At 44.8% G+C, this 20,744-nt stretch overlaps 1 protein-coding gene across 1 annotated transcript; it reads left to right on the top strand.

Moving 5' to 3' along the window:
* Positions 1–8,539: 8,539 nt before the first annotated feature.
* On the top strand, positions 8,540–17,561 carry tnfsf11 (TNF superfamily member 11). The gene is made up of 4 exons (XM_056580229.1): positions 8,540–8,939; positions 11,001–11,030; positions 13,984–14,110; positions 15,033–17,561. The coding sequence occupies exons 1-4, from the start codon at positions 8,754–8,756 to the stop codon at positions 15,476–15,478; spliced, it is 789 nt and encodes a 262-aa protein (XP_056436204.1). The 5' UTR covers positions 8,540–8,753; the 3' UTR covers positions 15,479–17,561.
* Positions 17,562–20,744: the final 3,183 nt, after the last annotated feature.

A 20,744-nucleotide genomic window follows, 5' to 3' on the forward strand; every position in this document is an offset into this window, starting at 1 on the left:
GGGTTGGAGCATTTTGGCAGACAATGGAAACAAGAGGCCCCCTCGAAGGAGGAAGAGGCGACCTGTGTGACTGACGTCATGACCCATGGCCCAAAATCCTTTCTCTTGAACGAGGGCAAGTGGTTAGGGGAGGAATGAGAGACGTCTGAGTACAATAGTGGTTGATCCCGAGGCGACAAGCATTTCCTTTAACTGGCTGTTCCAAACCCACTACACCTATGAACCTCTCACATCCAAGTGAGTTGGACGGACCTCCCAGCTGCAGACCGCTGCCGGGCCTCCTCACCATGATGAGTAGATAGTTGAGGTACAGCGTTAAATACTAGGAGAAGATCTGTTATCTTGAATAGAATATGTCTATCCAGTGGCTGCTGGGATAATTCAAATACAATGCCGTGACCCGTCACCTAATTTTCATTTAATTATAACTTCCACAAGTAGAAAAATATGCAGCAGCCCAATTATGGTTGATATTTCCCATCTAATCAGCAGTTGTAACTGAACTACGTTGCTACAATAATATTAAGATGGGTTCGATGAACAATTTAGTAATACATTCTGATCGCTATGCTTATTATGGAAAAAGTATTGCCAGTAGCATGTGGTTGAACCTAAAATCCATAATTGCTGCATGGGCACCATACACCATGATTTGAGACATCTTTTTATTTGCATTGTGTATAAATACGCATACACTCACGCACACACACACACACACATACTCACAGGCTTTACACACAAACAACAATGAATGAATAACAAATATAACATAAATTATGCAGCACTTTTGAAATTAAAGGTTAATAAAGTGCTTAACAAAAACGAAATATCATAAACAGAATACAGAAAAAAAAAAGTAAAGAAAGCAGATAAAAAACCCACACCAATACCATTAAAGCAAACCACAGATTCAAAGGCAGAAAATGGCAGTTTCAACATAGGCCCATACATTTGTGACAGCTCAATACAACAGAGCAGTGAACGGCTTAACATCAAATATATAGTCCTGAAAATCATCAGCCTGGTTGCGCTAGGGAACGGAATCACACTAACACACACCACCTGACCAATTACCACCCCCGGTCTGGTCTGCCCTGCACTGTGAGTGGGCACAGACTACAATCGCTTTACCACCCCTCCCTCTCTCTCTCTCTCTTTCTCTCTCTCTCTCTCGCTCTCGCTCTCTCGCTCTCTCTCACTCTCGCTCTCTCTCTCTCTGGAGCGAGACCCTCCCGTCTCAGAATCCCCGCACCGCAAATTTGTGATTCAAAGGAGAATGACATCACTTCCCCGGGCCACTCACCCGGCAACAGACGACCGGGTTGTTGGGAGAGGCCATGGCAGCGCAAGAAGAGTTGTTAGGGGAGGCGGACATACAAGCCTTTGTGTTGTAAAGCTAAGGGGGAAAACCAGCTACATCACCATCACCATCATCATCATCTCCATCACCATCATCTCAGCTAGGCTTTTGTTGTGTGTGTGTGTGTGGGGGGATTGGAGGACAATCCCTGTGTGTTTCAAACGTTGTCTTAACGGCTCAGAGCATCGTCCCACCCAGGGAGACTAGGAGGTGTGAGCGCTCTCACAGACCAAAGGGGTCAGAGTTGGAGGCGAAGCGGCTGGCTGCACTGTGGCGCAAGGGGGGGGGACGATGTCAGAGGTGTTACGTAAGAAGGATTACGTCAAATCTAAGAGGGAACATGTTGATACGGGGGCTGGGAGGTCTGAAACCAGTGATACACTTTTTGGGGGTTAGGTGACGTTTGAATAGCCAGATGTTGAAGCTAAGCTTAATTCGATACATATGATCAAATAGTAACATAAAGTCACTGGAATGGTTTGATCGCCTTTTGCGTTGTTTTAAAGCCCCCCCAAAAAAACGGAACTTATAAAAATGCGTTCTAGTCCAGCGTCTACCCCTACAGCTTTTTGTTTCATTTTTCTTAGAACAATAAGACATCAGTTATCCTTCACAGATTCAAAACATGTTCTAGTATGTCTCCGTTCGTAATGCTATCAGACACCCTCTTCAAAATGTTTTTGCTAATGCCATGGAAACAGGGTGCTAATTGTGGCAAACTCCCATTCTGTTGACTTTATGAGCAATGTGGTGTGCAGCCCGTGACGGATGGCAAATCCCACACTCCCACTGTGGAGCGGACACACTCCTTCAGACACATCTCGCAGAACGTGAGAGGATGCCCTGCCCCCCGGCTTGCGCTTCTATTAGCTTAGTCTGTTTCACAGGAAACCACACTGAGTGCTGTCACAACCACACAGTTGGCCAGCGGTTGGCAACCACTGTATTTCCATCTGGCTAAGAGGAGGGGTGGGCACACAGTTGTTTTTTTCTGTGTGTGAATGTGGGCGTGAGTGTTAGTGTGTGCGTGTGTGTGTGTGTGTGTGTGTGTGTGTGTGTGTGTGTGTGTGTGTGTGTGTGTGTTTGTGTGTGTGTGTGTGTGTGTGTGTGTGTGTGTGTGTGTGTGTGTGTGTGTGTGTGTGTGTGTTTAAGTGTGTGTCTGTGTGTTTGAGTGTGTGTGTGTGTGTGTGTGTGTGTGTGAGTGTGCACCTGTCAACCTTTGTTTAAACAAGGTCTGTGTGTGTGTGTGTGTGTTTGTTTGTGTGTGTGTTTGTGTGGGAATACCTATGTCTGTGTTGTTGACAGGTCTGTGAGTATGCTTGTGTAAATGTGTGTGAGTGTGTGTCTGTGTGTGTGCACCTGTCCACCTACAGTATGTTTAAAAAAATGAAGGTGTGTGTGTGTGTGTGTGTGTGTGTGTGTGTGTGTGTGTGTGTGTGTGTGTGTGTGTGTGTGTGTGTGTTTTCCAAAGTACCATCCTGGACCTCGACCTAGAGTCCTAGCCTTAGGGTGGGGAGGGAGGGGAGAGGGGGGGTGGGTGCTGCAGAAGCCGAAGGCCAGAGGGGAGCCTGGGAGCGGGAGCAGCTGAATCATGTCTCCCTAAGCCTCCTGGGTGTTTATCGGGACACCAGGGCCTGAGACGAGGACCCGGGATGTAGAGCGAACTGAGTCAAGAGGGTTCGCTGTGTACTGTTCCTCAACTCAAGAGATCTGTTTTGACTGCGCTGGGATTTGAAAACCAGCGGATGAGGCCCCGGCGTAGGTCTGACCTGGAAAGGCGCGGCAAATAACCCGAGACAGTTCGTGTTTGATAGTGACTAACTTGTTTTTTGAACAGCGCATCCACCGTCTGACTTTCAGGGCCGAGACGCTGCCGGAGCAACGAAAACACGGGTGCGTTTCGCAGATGAGTCTGAGGGAATATGATGATATTCATAACACACAGTGCGATATCAGGGCCATGTTATGTCTCATCTATTGTCTTCCCCGCAGTGAGGGCCCCATGACTACAGAGTGTGTAGGTGCAGGCGTGTGTGTGTGTGTGTGTGTGTGTGTGTGTGTGTGTGTGTGTGTGTGTGTGTGTGTGTGTGTGTGTGTGTGTGTGTGTGTGTGTGTGTGTGTGTGTGTGTGTGTGTGTGTGTGTGTGTGCAGGAGCCTCGTGAGTAAGGAGGTACCTCTTAATTTTGTTAAGGGTGCTTCTCTGCACAACACACCCCAGCTACTCCCCTCCAAGCCTGACTAAGACCACCCTGGTCAGCATCCAACAGGCCTGTGCTTGCTCATTGGTGCCCCGGAGGACAGGCGAGGTAGAGGTCAATTGAAAAGAGAAAGAGTAAGAGAGAGTGAGGGAAATACCTTTCAATGAACATGACCACTGCACTGTATCAATGACGATTGTCATTGTCAGTTATCCACTTTCCTCACTCTCCTCTTCCTGTGACTCCGCTGCCTTCAGCCAGTATGACTGGGAGGTGGATTTTCCCACGGTTTCCACAAGACCAACAGGAACATTTTTCCTCAGTGGGTCACTCAAAACACGCACCTTTTAAACTTGCATGTAAGGAAGGCCCAATGGGAAATGGATTCCAACCACCCCACCCTGCCACAACCTCAGTGGTGCAAACACACACACACACACACACACACACACACACACACACACACACACACACACACACACACACACACACACACAGACACACACACACACACACACACACACACACACACACACACACACACACACACACACACACCCACACACACCCGCGCACAAACACACACACACACACACACTTTTAAGTAACAGACTTAAATAAAAAAATAAAAATTTAAACGTTACTGGGTTGCACCGTGCTTTCCATTCGCAACCGAAAACCAACAGATGTGGACAAAAACCCTTTACTCTACTTTGCTTTGCTTTACACCGTTGCGGGGAAGATCATTTTGGTTATTTGTCAGGAAAAACATGTGGCCCCCTCAAATCTAGTCTGCATAGTGAATTATGACAGAGAGACGAGAGGATGCGGTGGAGACGGGGGTTTGGGTGGGTGGGGTTGGGGTGGGCGATGGGGAGGAAGGAGCGACAAGGGATGAGGGCAGGGGAGGATGTACTGTTTGAGTTCAGGGGGCTTGCGCTGACGGACGGGACGTCGCTGTGTTTGGCTTGTGGTGAACTCAAATGCAGCCGCCGAGAAGGAGGTAGTGTGTGTGTGTGTGTGTGTGTGTGTGTGTGTGTGTGTGTGTGTGTGTGTGTGTGTGTGTGTGTGTGTGTGTGTGTGTGTGTGTGTGTGTGTGTGTGTGTGTGTGTGTGTGTGAGTGAGTGAGTGAGTTTGTGTGCGTCGGTGTATGCTTGTTCAACAAGGAGAGCTCTGAGAATAGTGTCAATTCTATATGTTAACCTTGTGGATGTGTGTTTGTGTGTGTGTTGCATGCATGCATTTATGTTGTATATTTGTGTGTGTGTGTGTGTTTGTGAGTATGTGTTTGTGTGTTGGTGCCAATAGATGTGTTTAGGATAGCAGCCAAAGGGGCGACCAGAGAGAGAGACGGAGAGAGGATGTGGGAGAGAAGGCAGATAAAATGCTGCTCTGTGCTGCACCGAGTGATTTTTACTCCCTGCCTGCACATCATCGCAGCTCTGATCCCCAGTTATGATAAGGCAAGCATGCAAGCACATAAGCATAATGCAGTGAAATCTGAGGAATATCCAACCAATGCAATCGGGATGCAACCTATCTAATATTTACACCAGGGACCAGCTCAACCATTTCCCCCATAATTGTCTTCTCCAATTCATGCATCTCTCTGCATCCACTTTGCAAACAGGCTGAATTCAGTGGAATCTTGCTGGTCGCTTTGAAAACTGAAACAGCCCACCAGAGCAGCTAGACGCGGCCCACTGTTACTCCCCGGTCTGATGTGCACACACAGACACACAGACCGACCCAGTGCAGCTCCTAAAATCCAACTGAACCTCGAACTCTGACCCTATTACCGCAGAATCAACAATCGGCCAATGTCAGGAGTTCACAAAAAATGAGGTTGTTGGGTTTGGTGAAATGCGAACACTAGGGCTAAATGGTCAAAACCTCAAAACCATAAATCCTAATTTGCTCATCACCAGACATGGTTTACCTTGGGGCAAAACAAATTCAATCTTCATTCATTGAATATGACTCAAGTGTAATCTTTGCACGCCAATACATGGTTGCATTAGTGACTCTTTCTATTTCTCCCTTCTGGTCTCTCTCTCTCTCTCTCTCTCTCTCTCTCTCTCTCTCTCTCTCTCTCTACTCCTCTCTCCACTCTCCCTCTCTTCTCTCTCTCTCTCGCTCTCTCCACCCTCTCTCTTCTCTCTCTCTCTTGCTCTCTTGGTCTCTTGGTCTCTCTCTCTATCTCTCTCTCTCTCTCTCTCTCTCTCTCTCTCTCTCTCTCTAATGTCCTCTTTCATCCATCTGCAGGTCTCTGGTCTGCCTGTATGAAGGAGCAAAGAGTTCCATTTTCTAGCAGGGATTACACAGCAAACCATAGTGCTTGAATACAAACCCACATACACGCACACTGACACACACCGTATACTCTCTCTCTCGCTCTGCCCGACAACACGTGAGCACATACACAATAATATAACTGAAAACACACAAACCTGCACTCACATATAACCACACGCATATAACCACACACACACACACACACACACATGCACACGCACACACACACACAAACACACACAGAGTTACACATTAACCTGAATACCACCCACGCCTTGCCTCGGTGGCCGTGCTGGCCACCGCAGGCCCCGCGTCGCCTGAGCTCCAGGGAAAATAGCTGAGGGCCGCAGGGGGAACCCTCGGCCGAACCCTCGGCCGAACACAGCTTCTCACGGTGTATTAACAGCCCCTAGACTGAGACAGTAGCTCCCAGAGGTACCATGCAGACCCCTGAGCTAACAACACCAGACCAGGTCCTGTCTGTGCGTCCATTCCTCTACTCGCTCTTTCTCCTCCCTCCTTCCTTTCTCGCTCTCTCTTTGACTCTCTCTGTCTCCCTCTCTCTGTTTCTCATTATTTCTCTTCTCCCCCCCTACCCTCTTCTATCTCTCTCTCTCTCTCTCTCTCTCTCTCTCTCTCTCTCTCTCTCTCTCTCTCTCTCTCTCTCTCTCCAGGCTGTGGTCAGCCAAGCCCCAAAGGTCACCGCCCGGAGCCATGACACAACAGTTCAAAGGGGCAGCAGAGTGTTTGTGTGTATGTGTGTGTGTGTGTGTGTGTGTGTGGGGGGGGGGGGGGTGGGGGGGGGGTGGTGTTTGCGTGTAACTCAAGCCCTCTGCTTGTGTAAACATGATCCTTGTTGTAGTCAATGTGTGTGTGAAGAAGCACGGGGGCCACACACACTTGATTGAGCTGCTCGTGCAAGCTGTGGGGCATTGGTAAACACAGCATAAACAACAGGAGCGTTTTTTTTCGGGGGTGGAAAAAAGAACCCCAAAACAAAACAAAAGGAAAACAAGCGAGTGGCTCGAGGGTGGAACAGGAACAGAATCCTGAGAGGACATAACTCAAATCATGTGTGGGTTTTATGGAGTCACAGAGCCAGTAATGATGGCGTATTAAATGGTTTGAGAGCGAATGTTTGAGGAGGAATGGGGGAGAGACTGAGACACAGAGAGAGGGATTGGATTCTCTTGCAATGTCACAATGTTACACAGCTCTGTTTACAAATTTCTTTATTCTAGTGTCCTCAATTGTACGTAATTTTTTTCTTAGAATTTCAAACCTGCTTTGGCAATGTATGTTTCCCCTGCCTATGAACTTCAATTTCCGAGAGAGAGCGACGAGAGAGAGAGAGAGAGAGAGAGAGAGAGAGAGAGAGAGAGAGAGAGAGAGAGAGAGAGAATCAGAGACTTATGAAATGGGGGAGAAAAAACTGCTCCCATGGACCATTGCAGCAACCAACCCTTTGCGTGGATTGCGCAAGGAACGTGACCAACTTATTGCCAACCCCACATCTCCCATCTCTCTTTTCATTGTCACAGTTCCTGCCTAATATAAACCCCTTGCTCGTTTTTCAATGTTTTTTAATCTGTGTTTTGAAGAGCATGGCTATTTGCTAGCATCGAAGAGAGGTGCAAAACAAACGTATAAAAGGAGCGTGGCAGTATTTCTGCAACCTTTTATGTTGGCTCTCTATGAGTGGTAACTGAGATGTCTTGGAGACAAAATGATTTGACCCAATGGCAACACGGCACAGTTCCCTGTGTGTGTGTGTGTATACGTGTGTTAATCACAGTGTGTCCCTTAATGTGTGTACGTGGGTTTGTGTGTTAGTGTGTGTTAATCACTGTGTCATTGTGTAAGTGAATGTGTGGGCATGTTAACACGTAATAATAATTATTGTGTATGTTTTAGTGAATGTGCTTGTGTGCGTGCACATACGTGCGTGTGTATGTGTGTGAGTATGTGTGTGCATGTTTGTGCTTCTGATAGTAGAACAGGTTTTTTGTTTATTGCTTGCTAATAGGAAACTGGGTAGGAACCACAGCTACGGAACAGTTACGATCATCCGTATGGAGAAATGTGCAAGCCTTCTGATATGGTAGACTGTTTTTATAATGGAGAGTGTTGCTAGCCTTGACATAAGGGCTTAGTTATTATATATACCATGTAATAGAGATGTTTCAGAGAACTAGGAATCACAAAGGTAAAAGAAGGCATGTTTGGTGTCGAGGTAATTATGTATTAAAAACATGTTATTGTTAAGGGAAAATAGGCTTGAACGAAAACATTATTCTTGCCTATAGTGCTTTTTCGTTCCTGACCCTGCTCTGCTTACAGCATTACTGATTGCATTGTAGGGATAGGCCTGCACGTTTTGACTGGTAAAGTGCTCTGATGTAAACAAATACTCTGGGTGCGACATAATTATTCAATAATTACCATTGTATTATCCTCCATTTGTCAGTCAGAACATGATTCCAACATGCATCGTCATTAGCTTCGTCTACTTTTCACCAAGAAACAGAATTGGCTCGGGGTGAGATTTGCAAACTGGCAGATCATACTGATCATTAAACCGAGGTGGTGAGCGATAGCAGCATCAACGCAGGGAAGCGTCACGTGACTGATGGTTTCGCTTCCAAAAGCCCGCGACAAAAAAGGGGCCAGTCTCGTTTTACCTGTCGTAAGAACTTGGCTGTCTGTGGGTCTGTCTGACTTAAGTTCCGATGCACGAGAACGAACATGAGATCCCTCTGCCTGTCTGATTGGCTGCCTATGTCCTGAAGAGCCGAACCCTCTGAGCCCACCCACTGCTTAAAGGACTTTCCAGTCATCACAAATCTCTGCCTTACACTAAGTACAGGACCTGGTCTGGGCTGAACGAAAAAGCGCTCACCATGGCAGCTAACCACGATTATCGTGACGGCTACGACGTCGAGTCAGGACAGCACCGCTTCCACCCGGTGCAAAGTTCGGAAACAACGTACCGACCCATTCTTTTCGGGACGCTCGCGGTTATGGGATTGCTTCAAGTGGCATCGAGTGTCGCGATCTTGTTACACCTGACGGGCTATCTTCAAGAGGTAGGTTCCTTTCATTTCAGGCCTACCAATGCTGCACCACGCTGTTTTTACAAAAGTTGTGTTTCGGCGTGTTTTGCACATCTCGTTGACTTGCATGTGTTGTATGCTTGTGCCTCACGGTTGCGTCCAAGAGTTACATTATAACAACAACCCATCCCATGGTCTTAATGTGGTAGCACAATATTCCATACCACCGTTAAGAATTCATTTTTTTAAATAAACCAAACCATAACAAACATAGCAACAATAAACCTGCATACAAAAAAAATCTACACCCCAAAAAAACGAACTTTCAATCCGGTTTACTGGCACTTCCACGAAACTCTGCAGCACTGCACGCTCTCTCCCTTTGAAGACGCGCGCGCTGTCTCGTTGAGGTCGTCGGCTCGCGCTAGCGACGAATTGTAGCGAAGACAGATAGCATCTCGTCCTGCAATGGAGACTTTCCACCCGGCCTTCTGTTTTTTAACAGCTATTTCTACGAGATCCTATCTCGTATCTCGAGCCAACAGAGGCTCTCTTGTAAATAAGATTCTCTGTTTGTATAAAACAGATGTTTTCTTCGACGTCTCCCGGGCTGCAGTTCTTTGCATTTGGACTAGGCTGGACGTGTTTACATGCCGTTTGGGGGTATTTGTAATTAATGTGTCAAGAGTTAAACCCTCTGAGCGTACACAGAATGTTATCCTAAATAGCAGCCAATGCTTCCTGGGGTGTTTTGGAATGGGACGTAAAATAGTTGTAAAGAATGAAGACTTTGCGAAATACTTTTCCCCTGCTTCTGAGTCGTGCAGAGGAGTAGCCCCCAGCACCGGGGAAAGGAAAGTGTTTCCAGTGTCAATAAATCTATGCTATCTGGTTCATTTCATGTCAGGTAGTTAGCTTGTCATCTTTATCGTCCAATATCATTATCATAACATTGTTGAAGTTCAATGTGTCTATATGTGACCTTGTAAAATCAACATTTACATTCTTCCAGGCCTGCTTTGGATACTTTATGACAGTTTGAATAATAGCCGTGTTTTGACAAGCCAAGACACCAGACCACATCTCCGTTTTGTTAAGACTGTTTGCGTGTGAGTGGGTCTCTCTACGTCAAACTCGGTCTCGTTCGCAGTCTCTCTGTCTCGTTCGCAGTCTCTCTGTCTCGTTCCCAGTCTCTCTGTCTCGTTCCCAGTCTCTCTGTCTCAGTCTCTCTCTGTCTCTCTCCCCCGCCCCTTCCAATTTCTTACGTTTGTTGTTTCTGGCATTACAATACGCAGTGTGGTGGACGCCAGCTATGCCATTGATGCAGCACTGAGTCTAGATAGTATATATAGAATGGGCTGTGTTTTAAAAAAAAAAAAAAGGTTGATTTGGACTAATTGGACTCTTCCATCGATACTCTAAATGCAACAAAAGTACCCCTTTGCGTATAAACACTGCAATAGGGGGCAGTATCAGATTTACACCAGCAGCTGCACTGATTTCCCCTTATGGTTGCTCTTTGTTTTTGGGTAACCAGTGATTCACCATGTGGTGTTGACTGCCGTGTATAGAGCTATGCAGGCTTCTACTTCGGACACCTGCAAGACTTACTGGAGATAGAACGGGAAGGAGGGCTCCAGCTGGGATGAGGGCCTACATAGGAATGTAGTAGTGTAGGGGTTTGCCCAAAACATTCTAGTTTGTGTGTTTGTGATAGAGGGAGATGGGAGTGTTGCTTGCATGTAATCAATGGCTCACACAACCAAGCAGTTTAAGAACAGACAAGTGAGTGAGTCAGCAAAAAGTAGTGTTATAATTTGGCACCGCTGTGAAGACGACTACCTGGGGTAGAAGACCCTACAATGTGCCACCAACTCTTACAACCACAGTTTCTCTCTCCCCTCCTCTGTCTTCTTAATTCTCTCTTATCGCTTCTCTCCTCTATTTTCTCTCCCCACCGGTTTCCAGGAAATGTTTGGGAACATTTCTCCAATGCATATGTGTCAGGAGGACATTCAGTGAAAGGCATGTTTTTAAATGAATGTGTTTCAATGTTGTCCCTTCTCACCCAAGGCCTTCTGTTTCTGTCTCCAGGTTGACCTGAGGCCCCCCCTCCCTATAGAGGTAAGGATCCCCTCCTTTATCAGGCTAAGCAAGCAGCAAGTAGTCTCTTGACAGGAGGACTCTCAATCGTACACTTTCCTAGCTATTCACTGTTGGCTCTGTATTATATGTTCGGTCTGGGTTATCTTTAAAGGTTATCTTTTGTATTGTTTTGAGAACTTTACACACACATTATCTGATCACTGGGTAAAAACAGGTGTTAATTCCTCAAGCAAATACGTGCCTGAGACGAGAGCAGCAGTGATTCATTTTTTTCCCCATACGTGGGTACTTCCTTGTGCCTCAGTAAGGCAAGAATGTGCCCTAGTTTGAATTACACGGCAAAACAAATTAAAAAGTATCTCCCAAAAGCCTACAAAACCACATTCTTAACCAATCCCATTTTTTTTGCTTGGTCATGCGGTTCCCAGACCTTTGTTTTCTAAGAGGAAAGGTAGCACCATCATTCAGGCCATATCGTCAGTCTGGGCTAACCTAAGTCCCACGTGGCCTTAGAAGTCTAGCGACTTTGCAGAGGTCAGACCACAAGAGGGAAAACACCATTATCCATGGGACATAGGTTTAAATAGATTGCTGTGTCCATTAATTGTTTCTTTATCGGGAGAATCCCTATCACAATCTGCTACACTCGCGTATCTTTGAGAGCAGAGAGTGTATATACTGTACTTTTTGGAATACAATGGTCGGCTCTAACATCTTGTCCTATAAAGACCTATCACGTTGCCGTGAAATAACATTGACTAATGTGCTCGTGAACCTGGCGAGTCAACTGTCAACCGTCTATCTTTCAGGAGACTCTCTTTTGTTAAGCGTTCTCAAGGAACTGTCATTTTTTTTGGCAAGGCTTTTGCCCCGCAGAGACAACAGCTTTCCATGATTAAAACAACAGAGGAGAAATGGGCTGCGCTGCTTCACTTGTGTTTTGTTTCCCATCATGCCATAGTTTCCTTTTGAAACACTGTATTTGTATTTGCCTTGAGCAGGCCCAGTGGAGCCCTTACACAAACCACCCAGCCGGCATGAGGCTGGGGGGAACACATTGTCGTCAGTACCCTGCTGGTTCACATGGTGGAGCCGGGAGGCATGCTGGGAGTTTAATGAGGTGTCAGGGTGACAGGTCTATTTGGCCCTTGCTGTGTTGTGTTAAGGCCTGCCCTGGGACCACCACCGGTGTCGGCCAATGAAAGTCCAGAGGGTTTGGTCAGATTTTTGGCCTAGCTGGACATAAAACGGTCAGCTCTCTCGGTTTTTCTTGTTATTCCCTTTGAAGTGAGGCAGGATGTTCCTCACAAACCGCGGCGTCAGGGCAATATGAGGATACTGAGACCAATGACTCAAGAGCTCAGGCCCCATAGTTTGTGGAGAGCGGTCGCATTGTGTGACTTTTCAGAGAGGTCCAATATGCAGCAGTTTCAAATGCACAAGCACAGTTGGCCAACATAACCAAATAACTTTTCTTTGTGACAGTATATCTTAGCCACGGGAAAGGTTCTGAGTTTCTGTTATATCTAGTTCTGTTGTATTATGTGCCATGGTTGTAGTAGTTCTAAGATCTATAGTCCCCCAAGTACTTCTTTGTCATTGCTCAGCTGTTCTCAGTAATACAGTGTGACTTCTGGGGCCACTTGACAGCCATTTACAATTTCCTTGTGGACCACTGGAGTGGTTCGGTTTCCCCTCGTTTTATTCCAAACCCCTTTTTTCATAAGTAACTTTTGGCACACCGTTGTATTTGGTGGAAAGGGACTACCAATCTTTACTTTACTTTAACTATGGAAATCTAGCAAGGCTGTGAGTTAATACTAAACGTAATCTTAGCTCAACGTGTGTGTGTGTGTGTGTGTGTGTGTGTGTGTGTGTGTGTGTGTGTGTGTGTGTGTGTGTGGTGTGTGTGTGTGTGTGTGTGTGTGTGTGTGTGTCGATGCTGTATACGTTTGGAAAGGGGTGCGACCGAGTTTCATTTGGGACGGCCAAACAGAACACAGGGGTGGTGCATGTACATTTTTATTTTATTTACAGATTCTTTAATTTACAGATCATTTGCAGGGGTATTCTCTTTGTACTATTATTGGCATGAGTAGGATAACAGACATTTCTAGCATTCCTGCGGTTATTGTTTTAGAAAAATATACTGAACCAAACAAGTTGTAACATTGGCAACAAGGATCTTGATTATTGCCCCGTGTTTTTTTATAATCAGTTTGGGGAACATAGGCCCATAAGTTATGTTAATTTGGTGCCAAAAGTGCGAAAAGATTTGTCAGTCCTTGGGAAGTTACTGTCTACCTGCATGGACCCCATGTTTTTTTTTAGTATATGCTCTGTCTGGTCTGGTGTTAACTTAAAAATAAGGATACAAAAATCAAAGCATAAGCCCTTGAATAGAAACTCTAAACATAGGCCGTTCTCTGAGAGAATGCCATGATTTTTTGCTCATCTTAAGTAAAGATGAGCAGTTCAGTTAATCTTAAGTCTTTGCTCCACAGCATTTTAGATCTGACTGTGAGAGACTGTGAGTCCAAAACGCTCACCACTGCTGTTTAAGGAGACAGACAGCTAGCTAGGTTAGGGTTATGGTTTAGTGCTAAAGGATAGGGGTTTTATAAGAAAGATGGGCTTGCAGTATACTTCATATACAACACACATACATGGTTATACATTTTTGCGTTCATGCATCTCAAGTTAATACAAAGAGAATTATTGAATGGCACAGCAAAGTAAAGCATTGGTAAAATCGAGTATGTCAAAGTAGCACTTTGTTTCTGCCCTTAACAATTTGTGGTTCTTCTGGGTAAATTTATGTTTTTGTTCTACATTTTTGTTGAACGTTTTGAAAATTACTACGCACAGAAACGACACAATAGCAGGCTAAGTGATGTCCCTAAAAAGCTAAATCTCATCTCAATGGATCCGTCGTGATTGAGTTGACAAGGCTATTTCCTGTTTTACACAGGAAGTGCAGACGGAGCCTGTGCTCGACGCGCTGAAAGACACGAAGAAAAACAGACGTGGAAAGAATGCAAAAGAGAGCCTTCCGTTTGCTCATCTGCCAATCCTTCAGCGTCAGGAGCACAGCAAAAGTAAGCACACTGCTAAGTGTCACCACGAGTATGGTTTCACTTTGTAACAAAACTGTTTAATTTAAAGCAGCTTACTGTCATGTTCGCAGCCAAATTTAGGAATTAGGTTTGGAGACAATGTATGAGAGTGCAGACATTTGCCATCTGCCTTTTGGCCTTGTGTAAACTATGCAGGCAATCCAATCTTATATTGACAATTAAAGGGATGATCGACAATTGTTTTTTTCCTATGCCGATATTAAGGCAATTTAGTTAACTTGATTTAACCCAGAACTTACTGTGTAAACAGAGTGTAGGTAGTCTCCTTCCAAACAAATCGCTCTGCTCCCTTCTGAATTCTTCCTTAAAGACGAGTTTGACTGCAAAAAAACCAGATACTTTTGTTGTTTACCCGGCTGGACCACATTGAATTATAGGAAGCATTATTCGCTCTCGAACTGTTGTGTAGGGAGTGTTCTTTTCAGATATCTTCCATTATCCAATATCTTCAGGCAAAAATAAAATAAAACATTCTGTTATCAAAGTTTATTCATGTAAGTTTAAATGTATTGCTTGCAGGTTGCAGTTGACATCATTTCCCTCTCTCTGCCCTCCCGTGGCCCCCTGGCGATGGGATCGTATATATAGACTATCTAGAATAACCGTTATTGGACGATATGTAATAGAATGGATCACCCAACCCTAATGTGCACATACCATTGATTCCAATACTAACAATGTTTTTATTTTACTACAATAACTATGCACACAGTACATGGACATTTAATTTACATGGTTATGTAAATATAGCACAATTATAAAACAATAAAAAAATTAGACTCATCACTAGGTTCCACTCACCTCCACTTTCAACCAGGTTAGTTTTGAATGATCATTCGAACGATACTGCATACCTTACCTGCCCTGTGATTGGCTCTACCAGGGGGCGAGCCGAAGCCTGTCATGATCGACTGGGACAAGGAGCGCGGGCGCTGCCACAAGATGGACTACCAGAGGGGGCGGCTTCTGGTGATCGAGTCAGGCTTCTACTACGTCTACGCCAAGACCTGCATGCGCTACTCCGTGTACCCGCAGGAGGAAAACGGGCCGGAGAGGACGCCGGCGCCGGACGTGAGCAACGCCCAGCTCATGCAGTTCATCTACCACGAGAACGTCCGGGAGAACGGCAGGGCGGAGGGGCTGGTGAAGACGGGCAGCACGGTGCACTGGGAGCACACCAAGTACAAGTACAACATGTACTGCGCCCAGCAGGGCCGCGGCGTCAAGCTGGAGGAGGGCGACGCCCTGTACGTCAACGTGTCCAACGCGTGGCTCTTGGACCTAGACGGGAAGTGGACGTACTTTGGGGCAATCAAGCTCAGCAACTGATGAGCGGAGAGAGTGAGAGTGAGAGAGAGAGAGAGAGAGAGAGGGGAAGGACGAGCGCTACTGAACATTTGACCACGCCAATGAACCACTGTGTGAGCACTTGCCGGTTGTTTTTTTTATTTTTTTATATTACTGATTCGTATTCTGGATTTGTTGAAAGAAAAATAGTGGTTTTTTTGTTGTTTTTTTAAGAATGGCTTTTTTCATAGACGCGGGTCACTTCCACTGTCTGTCGTCCCCCAGACCGTGAGAGCTTTCACCAAGCATAACATTAGCCCAAGTCGCACTGGAGTTGTTCAGGAGAATAATATTTGAGTGTAGTGCTTGAAATTATTGCAATTAATTGTTAACTATTTAGAACACAGAGTAGATGAAATTGAAAAAACCTTATACATTTTTCAGTTTGATTATGTCCCTTGATTGGTTTCTATTTCTATTCAAGCCTATGACTAGGCAGTGAAGTTAACAAAACACCCACTCCAGGTGAGGTTCTATTTCAAGTCATTTTTTTATGAAGACATTTCTCTGACAAAATGGCACATAAACAAATATATTGAGGTCACTGGAAGTACGGAGCAGTATATAATATTGAAAGTCATTATTCTCCAGGGGGACAATAAATAAAATAAATATAAAGGACGTAAGATTGTAGCTTTCAGAGCGTGTTCTCCAATTAATTAGTTAGTAGATTATCAAAGGACAACAAACCATCATGATCAGGGTGACCGCCGGGGTAGATGGTATTTCCCAAATGGGTGTCCTAGGAAATGTGAATAGGATTGTCATAAGATGTATGAGTTGAACAGCGTAAAAGGTATCTGATATGAAAAAAAACTATGATATATTTTATCCTTGAAAAATAATTTCACAGCAATGCCACTCGATTCAATAATGTAGTCTTCGTCCACCATCTCCGTTCAAAAGAGGTCACAGAGAAGCGCATCCTTGCATTCTCTGTCAACATGTATATCATGTACAATATGCATTCTGCAAGAGCATGACCACGTCCCACTTCTCAGCAATTCCACTGTTTCCATAAATGGAAAGAGTCAATATAGTCCTCATTGACTTCGGTTTTGACAGAGGGGAGGGGGGCATCTACACGTTGCTGTTTGACAATCCGCAAATGGGTGCAAGTGATGCATCAAATGCAGATAGCTGGACTGTCTTACCCTTAGTAACACAAAGAGGCCTCTTGTCTCCTTTAACCAGAGGAACCAGTGATACAGATAGCTGGTCTGTCTGACCCTAAATGACGATAACAAGAACTCTTGTCTTGCCTTAACCAAATTGAGTTTGGTCCACCTTTAACTTAAACCTTTTTTTCATTTGGCTCTTCAGTGAGGTAGATGGGAATATGCACTAAGTATTTATTTATAAGACAAAGTAGACCAGGGATAGATCATTATTAAAATGGCCCGTCCGCTGTAAAAGAAAAAGTTACAAAAAACAACAACAATATTTTATGTCTGTATGACATTCATTATGCAGCACTTAGGTAAAATTGTATGCACGCTTTTTGTTTTGTTAATTAATTCAACACAGGGGCTCTTTTTTAGATTCCATATTTATGTATCTTGTTTTAACAGCGTGGGCACACGGACAAACGGAATGAATATATTGTTTTTCCAATTAGATTGTAGCATACCTGTAAGACATCTTCAAGATTTCTCCAGTCAATGTTTTTCTTATTTATGTTCTTATGTGTTTTAATAAAAGCAATACTTTTCTAAAAAAAAAAAACATATTCTGAATGATTTATTGGAATTGTTACTTCACAGGCGAGTAAATCTATAGACGCGTTCTGACCGTTGCTGCCCGACATGCCAGTAGGCATAAGGGGCAGAAAGTACTTAAGTAAAAGTTCTGACTGAGGGACTTTTCCCTCCTGGGAGAGAGGATCCGCCCAACTTGCCAGTTTAGCGGCTCAGTTAGCGGCCAAGGTAGGAGCTTTCTGAGCCGCTCCTAACTAGTAGACACTGATTTGTTATGGTTGCCGCGGGTCATCGACATCAGATATAACATCGAGCATGTATTGTAGAGTATGCATGTGGTGAAGTTTTCAATTTGCAATCGAAAACACAGAAAAACAGGCTAACCATTTGCCCTTGTCTACGTCTTTGCATTGCATTTCGCTAGACGGCGACACTTTCTCTGTTACCGCCTTGCTGTTTGAGCGTTTGGTAGCCGCGACAAAGGTAACTTTATGGGGACGGACGCCGAGGGGAACTCAGTTAGTGGGAGTAGCCCAAACACTGAGCCGCTTCCAAGAAGTCCCTCAGTCGGAATGCACCTATTGTTGTAATTTGTGGGCAGCTTTATTTCCGTAATAGTATAACTAGTGTGTATTCGCTGCTTTACCAAAGGTGGCAGTAGGTTCTGAAGGCCAGAGATGGTTCGAGAGAGGGAGAGAGAGAGAGAAACAATTAGAAAATATAACTGCCCTCTCAAGCCACTCTCGAGACTAAACCAGAACGGAGAGGAGCAGACATTTTGAACCACAAGAGCGTGAACAACAAAACGCGGGATGCACGGGATGAACAAAACGAGAATTGTCATTGTCATCACGGCATTGTCATCACGCTGCTTCAAGCGTGTGGAAGGCGAGCGGGAGGATGTTTCTCATTCTGTGGTGCCAGCGCCATGTGTGTCGAAAACACAGCTGGGAAATAAAGTAATGAAGGGCGAGAAAAGGGAGTTATTTTCATTTTAGAAACCCTAGTCGAACAATTAGGCTGCTCCATTGTTTGTGGCTGGGTGTGTGCCAGTGTGCGGCAAAAGGCTGGCTGATGCCGATGCTGTAGGCTCATGGTGGGACCTCACACGGCTTACACACACACACACACACACACTTGTCAAGCTGGGGAGTAAAATATGTCCTGACATATGGAGCCGATTAGGTTTTCAAGCTTGACTTTTTAGACATGGCTGTATGACTTTGATCTTATATCACAGTTGTAATGTTCTTGGCCCGTATGCCCATGAACAACCATTGATACTGATAAGAATGATAACAAACTGTCTGAGAAGAATTCTTCAAGTGTTTTACTCTGTAAAGTGGTAATAAAATACACGTCTTTATGAGCGATTTGATTCATTGATAGCTATGCAAAAAATATGCAATGTACACCACATTGCATTGATTTATAGCATATCTTATATTTATTCATTTCACACAACATGAGCTGGTGTCACTAAAAACTGGATTGTGTCTATCAGAATTTCTAACATTCATCCCTGCCATTTTGTTCAACAATTAAAAAAAAAAAGAATGACTAAACAGAACAGCTCTTCAGCTTATCGTCCCTGGGACTTGTCTGTCAATCTCTTCTGTGGAGGATGGCCACACTATTTTAACTATCCTCCTTTCAAAGGCCGACAAACGCACATGCTTTGAATTGATGATTTGTCATTTGTTGTTTCTGTCTTTTGTGAATTATGATTACATCAAGATTACAGTAATGACGTTGCCTTACAACTTGTCCCAGTTTGTTGCTCGCAGTAAGGCTGGAAAGGGCTTCCGCTGCCATATAAATATAAACACAATGATGTGGGTTTTATTTCAACAATTTTAGCATGCCGACCTTAAATGACCCTTAAGGGCCCTTATTCCCGTCGCCCGAAAGGAATGCGTCAACATTTTTGGATGCAGGCTTTTTGTCTGGATGCCAACAATGACACCAATCGTTTGTATATATCTTCGTACCGGAAACTATATGGCTTTGTGCTAGCCAAACTAGCTGTCTACATGGATGATCAAAATGACAAAGGCATGTACTCATTGGTGCAAATAAATCGATTATTCTGACTGGGATAGAAAATGAACTACTATCTTTTCAGGCTATCATTAGCATTCCCCCCCCCCCGAGAAAAATTTGTGTCTATATTAGCATGGCAGTTATCCAACGCTTCACTATACCGTCAGATAAATGATTTACAGGCCTGAAACATCCCGGTGCAGCTGGTTTTATATGCGGCTGTAGTCTGGATACATCCTCATACAATCTGTGAGAATTTTTACTGAATTGACAAGCTCCGGTGGAAACTTCACTAAACCTGACTCATGTGTTTCTATTAACTCCATGGTCGGTTTTATGATACTGGATCTCCCTCAGACGCTATTTCAGATTCACGTCCCTGCGGCAATTTCTACAGTAAAAGGTGGAGCACCCTTTTTGAAAAACAAAGTCGTGCTGGTAACTATATCAGGGTGTTTTCCCCCTTCTACCCAAGGCATCAGTATAGAGAGGGCCGCTATTAGCCAAGCATTGGCACTCAACTTTATGAGATGTTGTGGTTTATGGGATATGGTGCTCCAACGGGTCTGGTCTGTTGTGCGCTGTCAGTTTTTTCTGATTTTCGCACGCTCATGGTCCCCTCAGATGTACTAATGCATTCATGTACTTTACTACGTATGAATGATTATGTGTGTGTGTGTGTGTGTGTGTGTGTGTGTGTGTGTGTTTGTGTGTGTGTGTTTGTGTGTTTATGAGAACGCTCATAGACTTTAAGGAATATGTTGCATTATGGCTGAACTCACACACATACAAACACACACACAGACAAAAACACACAAGAACACGCACACACAATCACTTAGGCATCCACAAAAATACACATACACACAAATATATGTGTACACAGACAAACTAATGTGTTCTAAAATTTAAGTCAGCGCTACTTTGCGTTTTTGGAAGTGGAATTCACGGCCTTTTAAGAAAACAATGTCTGAGCGAGATTAACAGGCCTGCTCCACCAGACATATAGGCGTGAGAGAACTAGCCGGAGTTGCCATTGTCTGCTTGATCTCTCGGCATAAATAGGGTGTGTGCATGTGTGTGTGTGTGTGTGTGTGTGTGTGTGTGTGTGTGTGTGTGTGTGTGTGTGTGTGTGTGTGTGTGTGTGTGTGTGTGTGTGTGTGAGTTTGGGTTTGCTCGTGTGCATGTTTTTAGTGGCATATGTCAACATGCCAGAATATCAAATAATATAAAAGTAATAAAAGTAGGCCATGAGTATTCCCGCGAATGAGAAGACACTTAAAAAAATAAGACAGCACCATGGTATAAATAGTTCAGTAGGAGTGGAGAACCAGGAGCCAACCTAAGGTCAGATCAAAGACAGCTCGGGGAGCGCTCTGTCTCTCTTCAGATGCTGCTGACCACCCTGACCTCATCCCAGTGGCCACAGGCCCGGGCCTCGTCTTCAGGACCATGGACAGCACAGCCAACGCGGCAGGACTCTGCGTGCAACCACCTCAATGCAAGAG

Source organism: Gadus chalcogrammus, chromosome 20 (assembly GCF_026213295.1).
Source record: "Gadus chalcogrammus isolate NIFS_2021 chromosome 20, NIFS_Gcha_1.0, whole genome shotgun sequence".
Lineage (NCBI taxonomy): Eukaryota > Metazoa > Chordata > Actinopteri > Gadiformes > Gadidae > Gadus > Gadus chalcogrammus.

Bases quoted from the DNA above. Each gene is read 5' to 3' on its own strand.
- tnfsf11 (XM_056580229.1), top strand. From the start codon at position 8,754: ATGGCAGCTAACCACGATTATCGTGACGGCTACGACGTCGAGTCAGGA. The intron at 11,031-13,983 runs GTAAGGATCCCC...TGTTTTACACAG, and splicing joins GGCCCCCCCTCCCTATAGAG to GAAGTGCAGACGGAGCCTGT. The intron at 14,111-15,032 runs GTAAGCACACTG...TGGCTCTACCAG, and splicing joins GCGTCAGGAGCACAGCAAAA to GGGGCGAGCCGAAGCCTGTC.